This window comes from Sparus aurata, chromosome 23 (genome assembly GCF_900880675.1).
Source record: "Sparus aurata chromosome 23, fSpaAur1.1, whole genome shotgun sequence".
Lineage (NCBI taxonomy): Eukaryota > Metazoa > Chordata > Actinopteri > Spariformes > Sparidae > Sparus > Sparus aurata.
In genome coordinates this window covers 420,035-435,723 of record NC_044209.1, presented here as the reverse complement: position 1 = coordinate 435,723, position 15,689 = coordinate 420,035, and the positions used below count along the sequence as shown (strand labels likewise).

Below are 15,689 nucleotides of genomic sequence, written 5' to 3'. Positions count from 1 at the left end.
AAGGACCTGTGCAGTTATCAGACTGTCAGACCGAAACGCCCTCGCTCCGCGCCTCCAGCTTATTTGTTCACACTGGGACGGCTCACCAATAATGCGGCCCTGATACTACCGCCACATACCGCTGGTGGGACCCGCCGTCAGCGGGACGGAGTGGGTCGGCTGCAGCTGCGGTGGTGGCGGCGGCGGGCACATCTCCTCGTCGGCGGGAGGAGAGGATGCAAGCCGGGACGGAGTTGACCAGCGTCAACCGACTTCCCCGTTTCCTTACGTTGTCATCCGAAGGAAACTTAAATAAGATAACAGCGCCGTCACCCTGCACACTGTGGCATCCAGGAAAGATGCAGAGGATGTGGAGGAGACATGACTGGTTAGCTGACTGGTTGACTGGTTAGCTAGCTGCAAACTATTGTAAGCAATGCTATCCGAGACTGGAGAGTGAGTGGGAGAACCGCTGAAGCCGATGTGCTGAACGTATTTATAGCACTTCCGCAGCAGGGCCGGGTTTATGCAAATCATATGGCCGCGTTACGTAACGCGGCCATGATTTGCATGATTTCTGACCCGCCCATTAAATCCTGAACACAGAAATGTTGAAAAACTGTTTGTGAGCCTAGCTCCAAAATTAAATTCTACATGGCCGAATGGCTTTTACATGTTTTAAGTAAACACATTTATGACCTGTTTGATGTGTTTAGAAGAAAATGGCTGATTTTGGTTTACACGGACTTTAAGTACCAAATGTGAGTACTTTTGCCACCTCAGCTGCGTGATTATCTTCTTTTTTTCCCAGACATATGAACATGACTGCAATGAAATTATGTCAAAAACACAACAGCATATCATTTAAATAGTTAAAAAGTATTTTGACAGTTTATTGGCAGATTAATTAAGGTGAGTTTGGAATCATGTGAAAACTATGAATCTATTTCATTTCATTTTGGGGTGATACTATACACTTGATTTAAAATTGGTAGGTCATATCATTCTTGATGGAATACCTATGTTCCTACAAAGGAATTCACGTTACACTTTAGTGGAAAGGAAATAATAGTGTGACCAAAGTACCAAAATATTATGTCAGCTAATTCCCATGTAATTACTAACCAAACCTCATTATTCTGCATTCATTTTATCTAGAATTACATAATACTGTACAGTATTTACCAGTAGATCTAAAAATACAGCTTGTCAGTGTATTGATCTAACTGATTTAGTTTAGTTATTTCTCCACATTCGCTCACTAACTTACATTATTAGCAGTCTGTCAATTAGCGGATGACAGATTTGTTTTATCACCTTCACTTTGTCGGTTCCATTCTTGTTGTGCCTCACTTAAAGCAGCATTATGTAGAAATTTGCATTTTGTTTGATTTGGCAACCGTCCACAGTTTCTGAATGTATCATCGCTGTAGGAAATAGACAGTGTACCATCAAAATGATTTCAAAGCTGTTTCTATAATGTAAAAACCTTACACAATGTAGCTTTAAGCTTTGAAAAATAATTTATTGTGGTGTTCAAGGATCAATTTAAGAATTAAAACACATTAATTCCTGTTATAACAATTATATAGATTTAAAGGAATGCCTTTTCTATAAGTTGGACATAGAAACAGGCTGTTATTAATTAATAATGTTACGTTTTCACCTGAACCCCTGCTGCCGACTTCCATCAACATCTTAAACCTGGAATTGGATAAGATTCTTTTAAAAGGACAGAAGAACTGCGTTTTGACTGTGTTGTGTTGTCTTTTCTTATTTGGTTGAAATTAATGATGTTTCTGGGTGTCATGATTCTCTGTCTTGTGTTTTCTTGTATTTGATTTCCATGCCTTTGTGTTATGTCTTGTGTCTTATGTTTACATTTTCCATGCCCTCATGTGTCCTTTAAGTTCTCCTGTGTATTCCCTTGTTGCAGTTTGTCTTCCTCTGTCTGTGTGTTCTCCTCTGTGCTTCCCCCCCACTCGTTATCACACCTGGCCTCCTCCCTCTTCTCTCTCCTCACATGTTCCTTGTTTTGTCATTAGTGTCCGTGTATTTAGTCTGTGTCTTCCCTGCACTCCTTGTCCGTTCATTGCCTCTGTCTGCGCTTGCCTGTGCGCCTGCTCCTGCCTGTTTCCAGTCCCCTCGTGGTATGTTTTGAGTTTTGCATTTCTGATTTGTACTTTGCCTTGTTTGTTGCACTTTGTTGAACTGTTTTTTGTTGCTACTTTGTCTTGCTGTTGTGTTGCATTATGTTTGCTTCAGGATTGTAGAAAGTCAAACAGTCTGCTTTTATTAATCAATATGATTAGTGTGTATGTGCGAAAGCTGCAGGCTGCCTGTTGCTGCAGGCTGCCTGTTGCTCCAGCCTTTGAGTTCGCTTTTTTTTTTAAACTTTCTTTACTTTTATTCTCTTTTTGTTCGTTCTTGTTTCTTCAGTGGACATGCTGTTTTTGTTTACTCCGGAGAACAACTGATCGCGCTAATGCCGGCCGGCATTGTGGCCAGACCAGTTGATCTACCACCTGAACCCCAGAGAGAACAAAACACCGGGAGTGGAAAGGAGGGAAGCAATGTCGGGGGATGAGAGGAGGGTCGAGACGGGTCGGGTTTATGGAGAGGAGAAGATTTAAGCCATGTCTCCCCTCTGTTGTAATTGGAAATGTAAGGTCTCTTGGCAACAAAATTGATCATTCAGATCAACAGAGCGGAGCCGCAGCAGACAGAGAAGCGGCTTTAGGCTCAACACACAACACCATATTACAAGGAAATGTGTACGAAAATGCGTAAGGTAGTTTTTCTTTTTTACATCCTTATGCACAACAGGAATTTATTTATTCATTAAACGTACACAAAAAGGGCACTTTTTAATACGAGGCAAAAAGGGCAGGGGCTCAATCACCCCTTGGGCCCTATGTGTGCACGTGCCTGGTCCCAGCACATCCCATTGTTCTGATGTCATGAGTTTAGTTTGTAGTCAGCACCTACATTACATATGAAAAAACTGCAACACTGTGTGTGTGTGTGTGTATGTGTGTGTGTCTTGTGGGTGGAGAGAGTAAAGAAGCAGTGAGTGAATAGGGTTTTTGTTGTGAAGGCTCTCACCGGACGCTGTGTTTTATTTTAGGCCAGCAGTGAATGGGTTCCGTGATTGCTTGCTTACTCTCCCTGTAACTTGGACTCAGTCATGTCAAACAACAGCGCCACCAGCAGCAGCCTGGCCCTTGCCCAGAAGGCAGTAAAGCAGCTTCGTCTTGAGGCCAGTGTCCGTCGGATAAAGGTATGTATCCACAACTCAACCCTTCCTAAAACTGGATCAAACCTCTCCTGTGTGCGTCACCACCACCGTTGAAGTTCATCATAAGCTTAGTGTCGGGTGCTACATCTGGGTTTAATTATTTCACTGCTGTCAATTTACTGGTTTCCCTTTTTTTTTTTTTTTTTTTTTTTAACTATCTCAATGTCACAACAAGAAGCATCATGCATGTTTACGATGAGGAATTTAGCTGCTGAAAATAAAACTCAATGGCTATGCTGGCATAGAAGCTCTTTGATTGGGTAAACCAGCTGTTAAGTTTAGGGTGTGTGTGTGTGTGTGTGTGTGTGTGATTACTAAGTATCTCACATTGTATGAGTCTCATATTTTAACTGCAAATAAATGTTTCAAGCTAGCTTGTATTATAAGTCATTGGAAAGCCATGTGAGTGTGATTTCATGGTGTGCAGTGAAATGGTAGCAGACAGTCTTCTGTGTGCCAGTGCAGCACATTGATAGCTTTGTTGATTGTGCTGCTGTGTGACTAGTGTGATTGTTGGGTGGCTACTTATTTTAGAACAGAAGTCAGACTAGCTTCAAGTGTGTCTGTGTTAAGCACTCCAGCAGAATTTCACTCAGCCAACAGATTCTTGTTGTTAGTGACAGTCCACAGCAGCGCATTTATAATGACTCAACTTACTTTGATTCAAGGGCATATTTACAGCAACAACCTGCAACAATTTCATATCTATGGCACTGTCTTTGTGAAAGTTTTACAATAACACTGACACGATGTTAAAGGGAGATTGTGTTTATATGTAATAACAAGTCATATGTTACTAAGGAATAACCAACTTCCTGTTACAAATAAAAGGTTACATTCATAAACAAAACAAGCCTTTGCTCAGGTCCATCCACTCAGAGGTCTGTAGTCAGGATGTGAGCTGGAAGCTGTAATAAAACAAAACCTCACTAAAATTTATGGTCTGACTCTTAGTCCCTAATATTTGACACAACCCCAACAGATTTACAGTATGAGATCCTGCACTTCACATCAGGCAAAATACATTTGCCACATCATATTCTGAAAATCACCCATCACGAAGGAAAACAATCATCACCAACACCGAGGTTAGCAACCACCATTTTTATCACAGGTATATACTTTATAAGTCAAATGTGGAGTATTTACTGATGTTTTTATATTGTAGAACAAAATGGAAAAATATCATACTCAGACCTTATGTTAGGCATTTAATTAAAAAAAATAACAACGGCATCATTCCTGCACCACTCTTTATGCAACCAAGGGCTGAAAAGCTAACAAAATGCATATAAAATATGTACAAAATGCATTGTAGCAGCTGTGTTCTCGCTTTATTGGGCACAATATTCTTCAGTTTACATTTTCTACAATAAACCAGTGTCATCAGACAGGCATTTTATATTTAGGCCCTGTGGAGACCATCTTGAACATACCACATAAAGAAAAAACGAAAACAAACCTATTTGAGTGAGTCAGAAGTCTTGCTAGACACATAACGTTAGCATGCTGAAGATCCACCAGGTTTCACGTTCTTCTTGATGCCCATTGCCTGTACTGACCTTTGTCTACATGAGGGCTCAGATTATTAGTTCAGCAACTCCTTTACCATGTCGATAATGGAACAAGGAAAAAAAAAATCTTTATTTGTTCACATACCAAACAATGAACATCATAGTAAAAGTGGTATGTGGGCACCAACTCCAGATCTGAGATCTTTGTCAAGGTCAGTTACTGGAGAACCAGCCCAGTGTTTTGATGGTGAACACATCTGCATTTCTTACCAAGAGCTGCCAAGATATTCTGACTTTTAGCCTATAATATCTCTCCAGCTTTAAAAACACTGGATCCTACACCTGACCATGATGCAGACTTGTCATTCAGTAAATATTAGACTCATTTGAGATTTTGGGATTTTTTTTTTTTTTTTTACTTCAAAATTACATAGTGCCCCTTTAACTTTTGACTCATTTAGTCAGGGATATGAGGATTCTTAAAATAACCTGTGTACAGATGTGAAGCCCTGACAGCCTCAATATCGGACATAGCATTATTGAAAGCTATTGTCTTGTATTTGCTCCCAATGTGTTTGACTGTTAATGTTCTCAGTTTTATTTATATAGTTTGAGAGTGTCAGCTCAACAAACTGAGGTGAAGCTGATTTACATGACAGTTCATGTAAAATCGAGGTTGATCCATGAACAGAAATCATAGATCCATTGTGTAGTATTTTAAAAGGCTGCCCTGCCATGATTAACAATTAGACACAGTAAGCAGACTGATAATTGTGTCTGATGACACTTTAATCAATCTAAATCAGGAACCTAACAGGATGTGAGTGTTTCTGTGACGTCCAGTACAGGCGGAAAGCAGGTGGAAAACTGTCTGACTTGACTGCAGCTTTTTATTCCTGCCCCTTGCTGCTGCTGATCTCATCCCCTCTCCATGTGAGGTGCTGTTTATCTCCACTGAGCCTAATGTAATATATGGAATAACTTACAGGTTTCACAGGCTGCTGCAGAACTGAAGACCTTCTGTTTGCAAAATGCCCACAAAGACCCCCTCCTCACCGGGGTGCCCTCCAGTGATAACCCATTCAGGCCTCCGAAGTCATGCGTCCTCCTCTGAGGTGTGAGTGAAGCTCTCTTGGCATGAACATGAATTTATCAGATATTTTTAATGTTCTTAATGGATTTTCTTTAATGTTCTAATACTTTTTTTTTTCTATCATACCTCTTTGAGCAAAACAATAACCCTGCTTTCTTCTAGAGCACAAGACACATCGCTTTAAGCTAAATGTGTTTCTCGTCTTTTTAGGGCCGTGAAGGAGTGCAAAAGACTCCGACAGATTTCTGTCATGTGCCCCACTGCCTCTGAAGATAAAGAAGCCAAGATCTCTCTCACACACAATCTCACACACACACACACACACACACACACACACACACACACACACACACACACACACTTCTGTTTTTATAATGTTTTGCTCCTCTCAGGTCTGTTCTATGGTGGCTTTACAGTAATGCTGAGTCTGTTTTTATGACTATTCATATATTATTTTGACCACTTGATAACACCTGCTTTGACAATAGAACTGAACATTTTCTGAAGTGGTTTCTATTGGAAAAACAAAAGTCCTGGAGTTGATGGCAAGTTGAGTGAAAACCCCACTTATAAGGTTACAGTGGCAGATACCAGCTTCCCATCTTATTTCTTTCTTCCTTATGGAGAAATCATCTTAATCATCCATGTGTTTTTCTTTTGTACATGTTTATAAAACATATCCAATCTGTGCCACGTATGAGCAGAAAACTAAACTGGGTCATTTACACTCCAGATGATATATTTTTATCATACTTTTTACACATTTGATAAAGAAATGAAGTATGCTGCTGATGGGTAATTGCTTGTCTTGTCCAGCTCTTACAGATCAAAAAGCTCTCATCATATGTGCACTGTTATCGTTCATTCAATTCTTTAAAAGTTGCCCTCTGTTTGTTTGTCATCTGTCTGTGATGCTGTATCTGGTATGGACTCTGCATCCTCGTTCTAACAAATACTGACAATAATAAAGCACCATTATGTCACTTTTTCACCTTATAATGGGAGCTTCAGAGTCATGTTGATGGTACAGTGTGGTGTAACAGGGTGAAAGGTGTCTGTCTCTTGTTTCTGCTGAGGGGAGGATCACAGCGATCACATGTTTAGTTCATACAAGTTTTCAACACATCACATTGTTCGATATTTAAGAGTCGGCATTCCTGACTTCAAATCTAAATACACGCATTTGCTCAGGAAAACATGGACACTTGCTGCAAACGGGTGTTTTTGAGCGGAAAGTCTGCAAACTTCAAAAGCAGCTAAAGCAGCTGATTTAACTAATTAGGGCAGTTATTAAAAGACAGGAGGAGTCAGCTCTCACTGCACGCTCACAAAGACCTCTATTGAGAAAAAAATCACATGAATGGAAGTGAAAATGACAACAAAGTTGTATTTACTGCATTTTCATGACAACAGAAAAGATTGAGTTTCTGACTTTTTGATAAAAAAAGATCACATAAATCACATCTTTATTCTTAACTTTGAGACCTTTCAGAGCTCAGTTTTTCAAGCTGTGATTATCTGAAGCCACACAAAACACAGCAGCATAATTTGAGTGTGTGAAAGCAAAAAGGCAGCACTTACAACTGGCCAGCTGAGCTCGCTGAGTACCTTTTACAAAATATTAAGGAATGAAATATAGTTGAATGAATATGCAGTTACCGTGTGCATGCAAGTGTTTTGTCTTACATCCACAAACTGAAGAAACTGAAAGAGACAGTAAAAAAAGGGAGATACTGCATTTCCTTTCAGCAGAAAACTTATTTCTGTTACATTTGATTGCACCAGGCATGTTAATGATTAATCATAAATCCTTTCAGTGCCATTAAGACTTTAATCAATCAAAACTCTAAATTAAAGAACGCAAAATACATAAAAATGATCTTGTTACAAATTAAAATACTTGCTAATCAAGTGTATCAACATAATATACAAAATAATGGTATGAGAACGGGTATTTGTTTTAACAAAAATACAAATAATTATTTGCAATCAGTCGCCTTGATATAGAGTGGGTGTTGTTGGGCCAGTGGTCGAATAGTGACAGACAGGAGGTAAAATTAAGTCATATTTTGTGCTGATAGGTTTATATTTAAGTCACTGGGTTTCAACATGTGTCTCTTTTGCTCCTCTGCAGTGTCTCCCTGTACCTTTGAAAAAAACAATTGTGGAAATGAATAGTGGTTGTTTTTAACATCATGACCACAGTAGGCCTCAAGTGACTCTTACATCCTCTGATGGTAAAATGCATCCTTCACACAGAACAGTTTCTGTGCTAACAAGATGCTGCCTTACTTGGCTGAGGGAAGAAAGAGGATTAGTTCTAAACTGGAATGAACTGTAGTCCAATGTAAATTGAAACAATGTTTTTGACTTTTACTGTCTTGAAGCAAGCCTGCAGCCAAATGATTTTTTAAATATGAAAGGAATCAACTTTTTTATATTGTCTTTCTCACAGGTATACAGGGAGGACTAAAGCAGGCCTGCATATAGTTCTCTATATCAATATAGGCCTACACATGCCTGAGGACATCTTCCACACTTCATGTGTTCAGTTTTGTTGGTTACAGCTCACCCTAATGAAAACACAAAGCATGTCAAATGTTTTCTCTATTGTAGGCTATTTCTATAATTTCTATCAATACACCAACACATGGTATTATTGTACTGAAAAATTCAACTAATAAGCATTGAAAGCCTACAGTAGAGGAGCCTTGTGAAAATATTAATGAATGGAAACAGACATAATTTATGAATGGGTGTATTAGTACAAAAATGAAATGATCAGAGGTCAGAATGAAGTTGTTAAAGGGCTGCCAGTTGATTGTGTCTGTCCTAGACCCCGCATCCTCGACCAGTCAAATTACAACCACAGTTTCACAGTTTAATGTTAGTGAAGCACAAATCCTGATTTCTTCTTTCCATCTTTCAGTTCTGCACAGTAATTCTACAATATGTACATATAATGGATATGTTATATACCTATAACATGTATGACTATGTTTCCATGTTTTATGACTTGCTGTAAAGAAATAGTTTCATGTCATACATATGGGTTTTTATTAGTCTAGGTTTTGGGATACACATTTGTGGAACGTCCTCCAGCCCAGTTCGATGGCGGTGGATGGGATTTAACGTGAAGTGGGGAAACAACGTCACAAGTTTTCTGGAAAAATCTCCTGGATCATGTGACGTCATGACGTGCGCCGCCTGTGTTTACGCATTACCCGCTTCAATCCGCAAGGTGGCGCCGTTGGAGCGTCTTCTCGTGTTGATGCCCGGTTTGCCTCCAGCAGAGAGCAGTGCGTGGTTGGATGTGAGCGCCACCGACCTGTCTCTACTTCCAGATCGAAGATGGCGGTCTCGGTGTTCCCCGGCGTGCGGCTCCTCTCCATCGGAGACGCGAATGGAGATATCCAGCGGCACTCCGAGCAGCAGCCCCTGCGGTTAGAAGTGAAGAGCACACAAGATGCTGCCCTCATCAATCTCTCCAATGGTGAGTTGACCTTTACTGAAGCTGCTCTTCGGATGTTCGGCCTGCATTAACTGCCAGTGCTAATGCTATGCAGTGCTAATGCTTATACGGCTAATCTGGCCGTATAGCGTTAGCCACCATGAAGCTAGCCCGTCTTGGGAGACCACGTCGCCTCCCCCTGCTCATCACGAGGGAGCCCCAAAAAGTCCACACTTTTCGCATTCGGATGGGGCCCGAAGGCTCGCCAACTTAAGACTTCATGCCTCCCCACATGTTAACTTCGGCTCCGGACCTCGACAGATACACAGCGCAGCTCACTCTCCTACGCCGCGGCAGTCACATCAGTGAGCGGTGTAGTTTAATGCTAGTTAAACAATGCCACTAGCCCGATGTATAGCAGCGATGCGCTAACGAGCAGCAGACCTCCTCGCGTCTGCTGCTCTTCATGTTTCACCAGCGCTTATTCTGTCACGTAACTGTGCCCTGTGGCTTTTGTAAATGAACCCTCACCGGTTTTGTTCCCAGGAGACCCAGGTAATGTTTTTTGGCTGTTTAGCTTGTGTGGGTTGTTTCGGAGCCGAGGGCAGAGGACATCCGTTCTGACCCGCCGCCTTGCACCGCGGTCCGGGCGGGCTGCAGCACCGCATGTAGCCGGCAGCCCATTCAAGCAACACAGCGGCGGACACATGAACTTTCGAAGCTTTTACTTTTGTGGAAAAAGGTTCTTACCTTTTCGTGTATCGGAGAGAGAGCGGGCCCTCATTACTTATGCATTCATCTTTGTTCTCATTGGAACAATAGCCGGGTCCCCTCCGCCTCTTTCACTCCGTGTGGCGGGAGGGAGGCAGGCAGCATCACAGTCTCTCCGCAGCCTTTCTTATTCAATGGGATGTCCCGCTGAAAAGAAACAGCCTCACGGGCCTCCTTCTGCTGGGATGCTTGAGTTAAAGAAAAGCACCAGTAAATCCATTGTAGACCTGTGAGCAACTCTGCCACAACTCGTCTTCTGCAGCACACATTAAAGGATGAAGTTTTATTTATTTATCCCTGTAGTAATCCAGGCCATGGAAAAATAAGTTACTCGATTCACAAAGGGAAATCACTGTAGAATATGAGCATATTGTAAGGAGACTATACATATTACAAAGAGTTATCATAACAATTTGGACATGGTGGTCTCAGAGTGTCTTTTGGTATGCATGCCACTAAAAACAATATTAATATGAAGACAAACTTTGTAGTGCAAAGGTTTTCCTGGTAGATTGCTGATTAGTGTCATTTATAACATTCACTAATAAAAATAGAATTGATAATAAAAAAACATCTGGTATACAGAGAGTGTTGCAGTTAATAGTGGAATAATTGATCCAAACTATTAAATTAATCACTAGCTGTTTTGCAGAATTGATAAACCCTTTGAGTACCTTTTTTCTCTGATTCCAGCTTTTTAAATTTACACTACTTAAATTATATGATATGATATGATACACATTTGACAACAACACAAGTTGACCAAAGTGCTTTACATGGGGCAACCATGGCTCAGGTGGTAGAGCGGGTTGGCCTATGTTCGGAGGGTCGGCGGTTCGATCCCCGCTCGGCCAACTGCATCATGGTCATTGTGTCCTTGGGCAAGACACTTCACCCACCTTGCCTCGTGTGAATGTGTATGACTGCTGTATGTTTGAGGTGGTGGTCGGAGGGGCCGTAGGCGCTGAATGGCAGCCACCCTACCGTCAGCCTGCCAGGGCCAGGGCAGCTGTGGCTACTGTCATAGTTTACCACCACCAGTATGACTGTGTGTGAATGAGCGACTTTGGATCATTGAAAAGCGCTATATAAATAAAATGAAATAAATAATAAATAAAATACAAAGGGGGACAGTATAAAATAAGGTCAACAAACAGAGACAATGAAAGATGATTCATAAACTCGGAGTTCAAGATAAGATGAACAAGGAAAGATAAAGTATATGAGGAGCTCATATGCCAGTGATACCATAGACCAGTGCTAACAAAACACATTAAAAGCATCTGAAGGCCCCACACTCTGACCTCTATTGCCGTTTGTCCCATTACATCTGCCAGTCCTGGCTCTACTCTGTTTTGTGTTGGCAAGATGGTTGCATTTCCACCCAAACTGAGCTTTCTGCTTCAAGGTGTGTCTTCAACCAATGACATGCTTGTCTCAATCCTTGCAGTACTAAATAAGAATCGTGCCAACAAAGTGGCCCCACTGATTCTATTACAGACACGATTCAGCTTCATAAAGCAGCATCACAGGAAATGTTTTGTTTTCACCAGCAGTAACTGAATATGACACCTAAAAATAGATGAACACCGAATTGAAATCAATGAACTAGTGGCTGACTGTTGAATCGCCTCACAGTCAAAAAGCTGCACTTGAACACAGCGCAAAGACTCCAGCTGATGCCAACTGGCTCACAAGTTCTGAGTGAGCGAAAATAACACTCCATGCCACCAGGTGGGGATAGTCTGTTTTCATCATTCAAAAAGTCTGTGACAGACTGTGAATACACAAATGGTCATCATGACAAAGCAGCGTTATGTGGTACCACTCCTGCTAATAAGGCTACCTTTGATTGTGAATATTGGAACATTCCGTTTGAACTGGGCAGTCTGAATTTAAACAGTCCACAGGACTGAACTGAAAAAAGACAAATAGCAGAGTCGCTTCATTGCACAGCAAAATCCAATTCAATTGATGTAACCCTGAGCCAGGTCCAGCCCTGTCGCATCATCCTGATACATTTGTCTACAAAGTACGTGACAAGGATGCAGGAAACACCACAAAGACTAGGACCACATATGCTCACCAGCAGCCCCTTATTGGCCGAGCACCAAACATCGGCCAGTGCTGTTTTTCTATCGCCAGTTTTACTGCACCATGCCACATCGACGATGGACCTGCTCCATAGTAGGGCTAGGCTTAGCCCGCGGTGACGAGTTACGGCTGCGAGCAACCCATTAAAAGCTCCCGTCTCGACCTGAAAACGATACTCGACTAATGTCTGTGTAGGAAACCCAAGAGAAAGATGTTTTTTAAAGTCAATGGCCTAGTTTCCGTAAAGAACTTTTATGAGCATTTTTAATGATATGGAATCAGAGAATGTATGGAAACGGCAAAATGCGAGAAAAAAAAATTGCTAAAACCGCACACTCACTTGAGGGGGTTTTTGTCTATTGTGAATTGGAGATAATGCGCAAAATGTTTGATGGAACAGATTTGCAGAATAAACTGACCTACTGAACGTTCAATTCACATGACTAATCAGCTGTTTTATAGTCATTGTTATCTTATCGTTCTTGTTTATAATCATTGCATTGCTTTCTCTCTGGACAGCAGGCAACATAGTCAATGCTCGCTGACATGCAAGAACAATTACAACTTAGTCCTATGAAAAGTAATTCCTGAAGGCCTCTCCATTGTGTCTGTTGGTTTGTTTACCTCTAGCCTCTGTTTACTTTTACATCGATACTAGATGTAGCTACACAGCCTACACCTCCATTAGTACTGTGAGGGTTGGGACAAGTGCATCATTAGTTTAACACACACACCTTCAAGCAGGTAGCCCAGCTGTGGTGAAAATGCAAATCCCGGCCATGCCAAGTCAAACTGAGTAGAGCCAGGCAGGCAGATGTGATGGAAACAAGGCACTGGTGTGTCAGAGCCTTAAGTGTGTTGCCTTTGGGCGCCCATAAGCTCATTTGGTAGAGCGAGAAAATGTCATTCAGTTTCAGTTGATCGGAAAAGACTTGAGAATTTTAGTAATACGTTTACTTAGATATTGTTGTGCTTACACACAGTACACAAACATCATTGTATTTATCTATTCAATAAAAGCTAGAATTGTAAGCCCTCAATGTTGGGTCAGTTTTCCCCTTCTATCATATATTTAAAAATTTCAAGCTATTGAAGTTTGCTGTCAGTGTTTCTTACAAATTATTTATTTGTGGCAGTCCACCAAAATATCAACACTGTCCCAAACATATTGAATTTCCATTTCTTGAGCTCAGCATCCCGTTCTCACTTGCTCATGACAACGCACCTGTCAGTTAATAGCATGATGTTATATACTCCGATACATACAGTGAATGGAAAAGAAGAGAAGGAGGACTATTTAACACAGTTAGCTGTGTTCCTCCGCAGAGAAGATGGCTGGCCTCATCGTTGAGATCAAGCCCCCACAAACAGTGTCATGCCTTGAAGCCAGTTGCTGTCGTGGCCAAGCCGTGTAGTTACATCGCATGTGACGTACTGGGGACTTTTTCCCACAAGCTAATATTGTGAAAGACGCATCTGTAAATCGTAATACAAAACCTCTCAACCTCAGCAAAATGACTAATTTTACTGTTAGAATTTGGATTTTTGCAGTTCGGTCCATAAGCTTTTTATCCACATACAAGTTAGCTCGGCGCGAAACAGGAAGTTAGCAGACTCGGTTGGCAGAAGTCTAGAGTGCACATGCTCTGTGGACAGCCACCGCCACAATTAAAGTCTGATTCGGTGGGAAACACTGTGTGATGATCAGATCAGTCCAGTGTTAAGCTGTCAGCAGCAGGATAGCACGTGCTCACTCTTTTTGCCTCCTGTTCAATTGTGAAAATGTGTAGTGATGATGTAGCGCAGCAGAACTTATCACAGAATCTGCCTGTCTGTGTGACGCCTGAGCTTGACTGTCATAGTTTGCAAGGAAAGAACTAATGAAGAATGGCTTAGTGAAAACAGCTAGATCCATTTAGTCAAGGTTCAAAGTAATGTCACATCATGCAGCAAGAAATGTTGGCTGTGTGTGTGTGTAAGATGTAGTACTTTTGCTTTGTCTCCTTTTATTTGAGAGCAGTGTGTTTTTATCAGAACGGAATCTACTGGAAGAGAAAAAATAAAAGCCAATCATCAAATTTGAATGTAATTTACTTGACAATTATTCAAATATCAGTGAAAGGGAAGGATATTTCTTATCTTTAGTTGTCCCATCAGCTGTGTGGACATGGATTTTTTTCTCACAAATTTCCAAAAGTGTCTTATTACCTGGTCAACTGTGATTAATAGGAAAACTGAAGTGGCTGGCTTCTTTTCCAGGAGGAGCATCTCTCTAAATCTGAAGTGCTGCTCTTAATCCTTTAATACATGTTGGATTAGCCCAGGCTGCTTGGCGACTCCTGATTGGGCCTGTTACATGACCAGGAGGTTTCTCCAGCCTTGAGTTTTACAGTATAGATACTATGATGAATATGCCAGACTTTCACTCATTAATCATGAAACACTTGATTTCCCTGCCTTTGTTGTTGACCTGTTTGAGTTTAGTATTTCAAAGTGTCATGATAATGGGAGAAGAAAACTGCAATAATAATAATAATATTAATGTTTTGAAGCTGGGGTCAGTTGTTCCACTTGCTGATGTCAGCACACAGTCATCATTTATTCTTGCATGGTGTAGAAGCCAACGTGCTTATAGTGAAAATTCCCATCACACAAAACGTTGGTTTTATCATATTTTTTTTTAAGGAGAACGTTGTGCTTTCATATCAGTGGCTGCTTAACTGTCAGCTACCTGCCAGGGAGGTTACTGACTGTGTGCAGGAAGGATATCATGTAAATGTTCCAGGGTTTCCCCTACATGTAATTGACTGTGGCGCACCGCCACGGCAAAATAAAAGCTGCCACAGCTTAAAAATTCAGGCATAAATAAATCCAGTGTTAGAGAAAGGAAATATTTTACCGTCGTCTTCCACCGCAGTCCTTGACGTTAACTAGCATGTTGGATATTTAGCTTGATAATTAGAATTAAAATGGTCACTTAGAGCAGAGTCCTGCACGGGTCTTATTTTGCAAACCCGCACCCGCCTGAACCCGCCATACTTTAAACCGCGTCCGATCCGTTTTCCGACAGTAGCACAAGTTAAATTCCGTACACAAGCCGACCCGCTATAAATTGATACCGACGCCCGAAAGAAAATTGGACAGACGCAATTTTTAAAAGTGAAAGTAAGACAGCGTGGGGAATGGGAGTTCAGGGAGCGTGCAAGCACGCATGAATGAGCTCATATTAAATATAAATGCTTATTATTTGTATCGCTAATAATGACTGATAAGTGACGCCTTGAAAATGGCAATCGTAAAACCCGACCCGCCTCTCACTCACAACCATACCCAGTACAACAAAGTGAAATCTGATCTTTGGAACGGTGTGCTATCCTGGAACAAACTCCAGGTTCTGATTAAAGGAGAATTGACCAGGCCAGGGAATCAAACCGAGGACACTTGTAGCTGTGATGTGACCATTGGGCCACCATACTGAAAGTCAAAACT

The 15,689-nt window shown here is 41.3% G+C and overlaps 2 protein-coding genes and 1 long non-coding RNA gene across 9 annotated transcripts in view; 2 read left to right on the top strand and 1 right to left on the bottom strand.

Annotated features, from left to right (window-relative positions):
- Window positions 1–2,074: 2,074 nt before the first annotated feature.
- LOC115575601 (guanine nucleotide-binding protein G(I)/G(S)/G(O) subunit gamma-5) lies at window positions 2,075–6,883 on the top strand. 2 transcript variants are annotated; one of them, XM_030407809.1, is made up of 5 exons: window positions 2,075–2,129; window positions 2,419–2,643; window positions 3,107–3,259; window positions 5,780–5,906; window positions 6,095–6,883. In XM_030407809.1, the coding sequence occupies exons 3-4, from the start codon at window positions 3,167–3,169 to the stop codon at window positions 5,903–5,905; spliced, it is 219 nt and encodes a 72-aa protein (XP_030263669.1). In that variant the 5' UTR covers window positions 2,075–2,129; window positions 2,419–2,643; window positions 3,107–3,166; the 3' UTR covers window position 5,906; window positions 6,095–6,883. The 2 variants fall into 2 exon arrangements, with proteins under 2 accessions (XP_030263669.1, XP_030263668.1); XM_030407808.1 differs by having other exon boundaries at window positions 2,419–2,770.
- Window positions 6,884–8,744: 1,861 nt separating this feature from the next.
- LOC115575608 (uncharacterized) lies at window positions 8,745–10,218 on the bottom strand. The gene is made up of 2 exons (XR_003982704.1): window positions 10,086–10,218; window positions 8,745–9,322 (listed from the first exon to the last, which is right to left on the bottom strand). It is a non-coding gene; the product is annotated as an uncharacterized LOC115575608 (long non-coding RNA).
- carm1 (coactivator-associated arginine methyltransferase 1) overlaps window positions 9,187–15,689 on the top strand; it is a 41,058-nt gene continuing 34,555 nt past the window's right edge. For 4 of the 6 annotated variants that reach the window (XR_003982693.1, XM_030407774.1, XM_030407773.1 and 1 more), the window contains exon 1: window positions 9,204–9,377. Coding sequence is in view for 5 of the 6 variants with exons in the window: in XM_030407774.1 (XP_030263634.1) it covers window positions 9,236–9,377 (142 nt within the window). In the remaining variant the exon portion in view is untranslated. Of the gene's footprint in view, window positions 9,378–15,689 lie in introns of all 6 variants that reach the window. The other 2 variants (XM_030407776.1, XM_030407775.1) reach the window with 1 other exon arrangement.

Excerpts from the sequence above, each read along its gene's own strand:
- LOC115575601 (XM_030407809.1), top strand. The coding sequence starts at position 3,167 with ATGTCAAACAACAGCGCCACCAGCAGCAGCCTGGCCCTTGCCCAGAAG. Across the intron at positions 3,260-5,779 it reads CCAGTGTCCGTCGGATAAAG|GTTTCACAGGCTGCTGCAGA; the intron begins GTATGTATCCAC and ends AATAACTTACAG.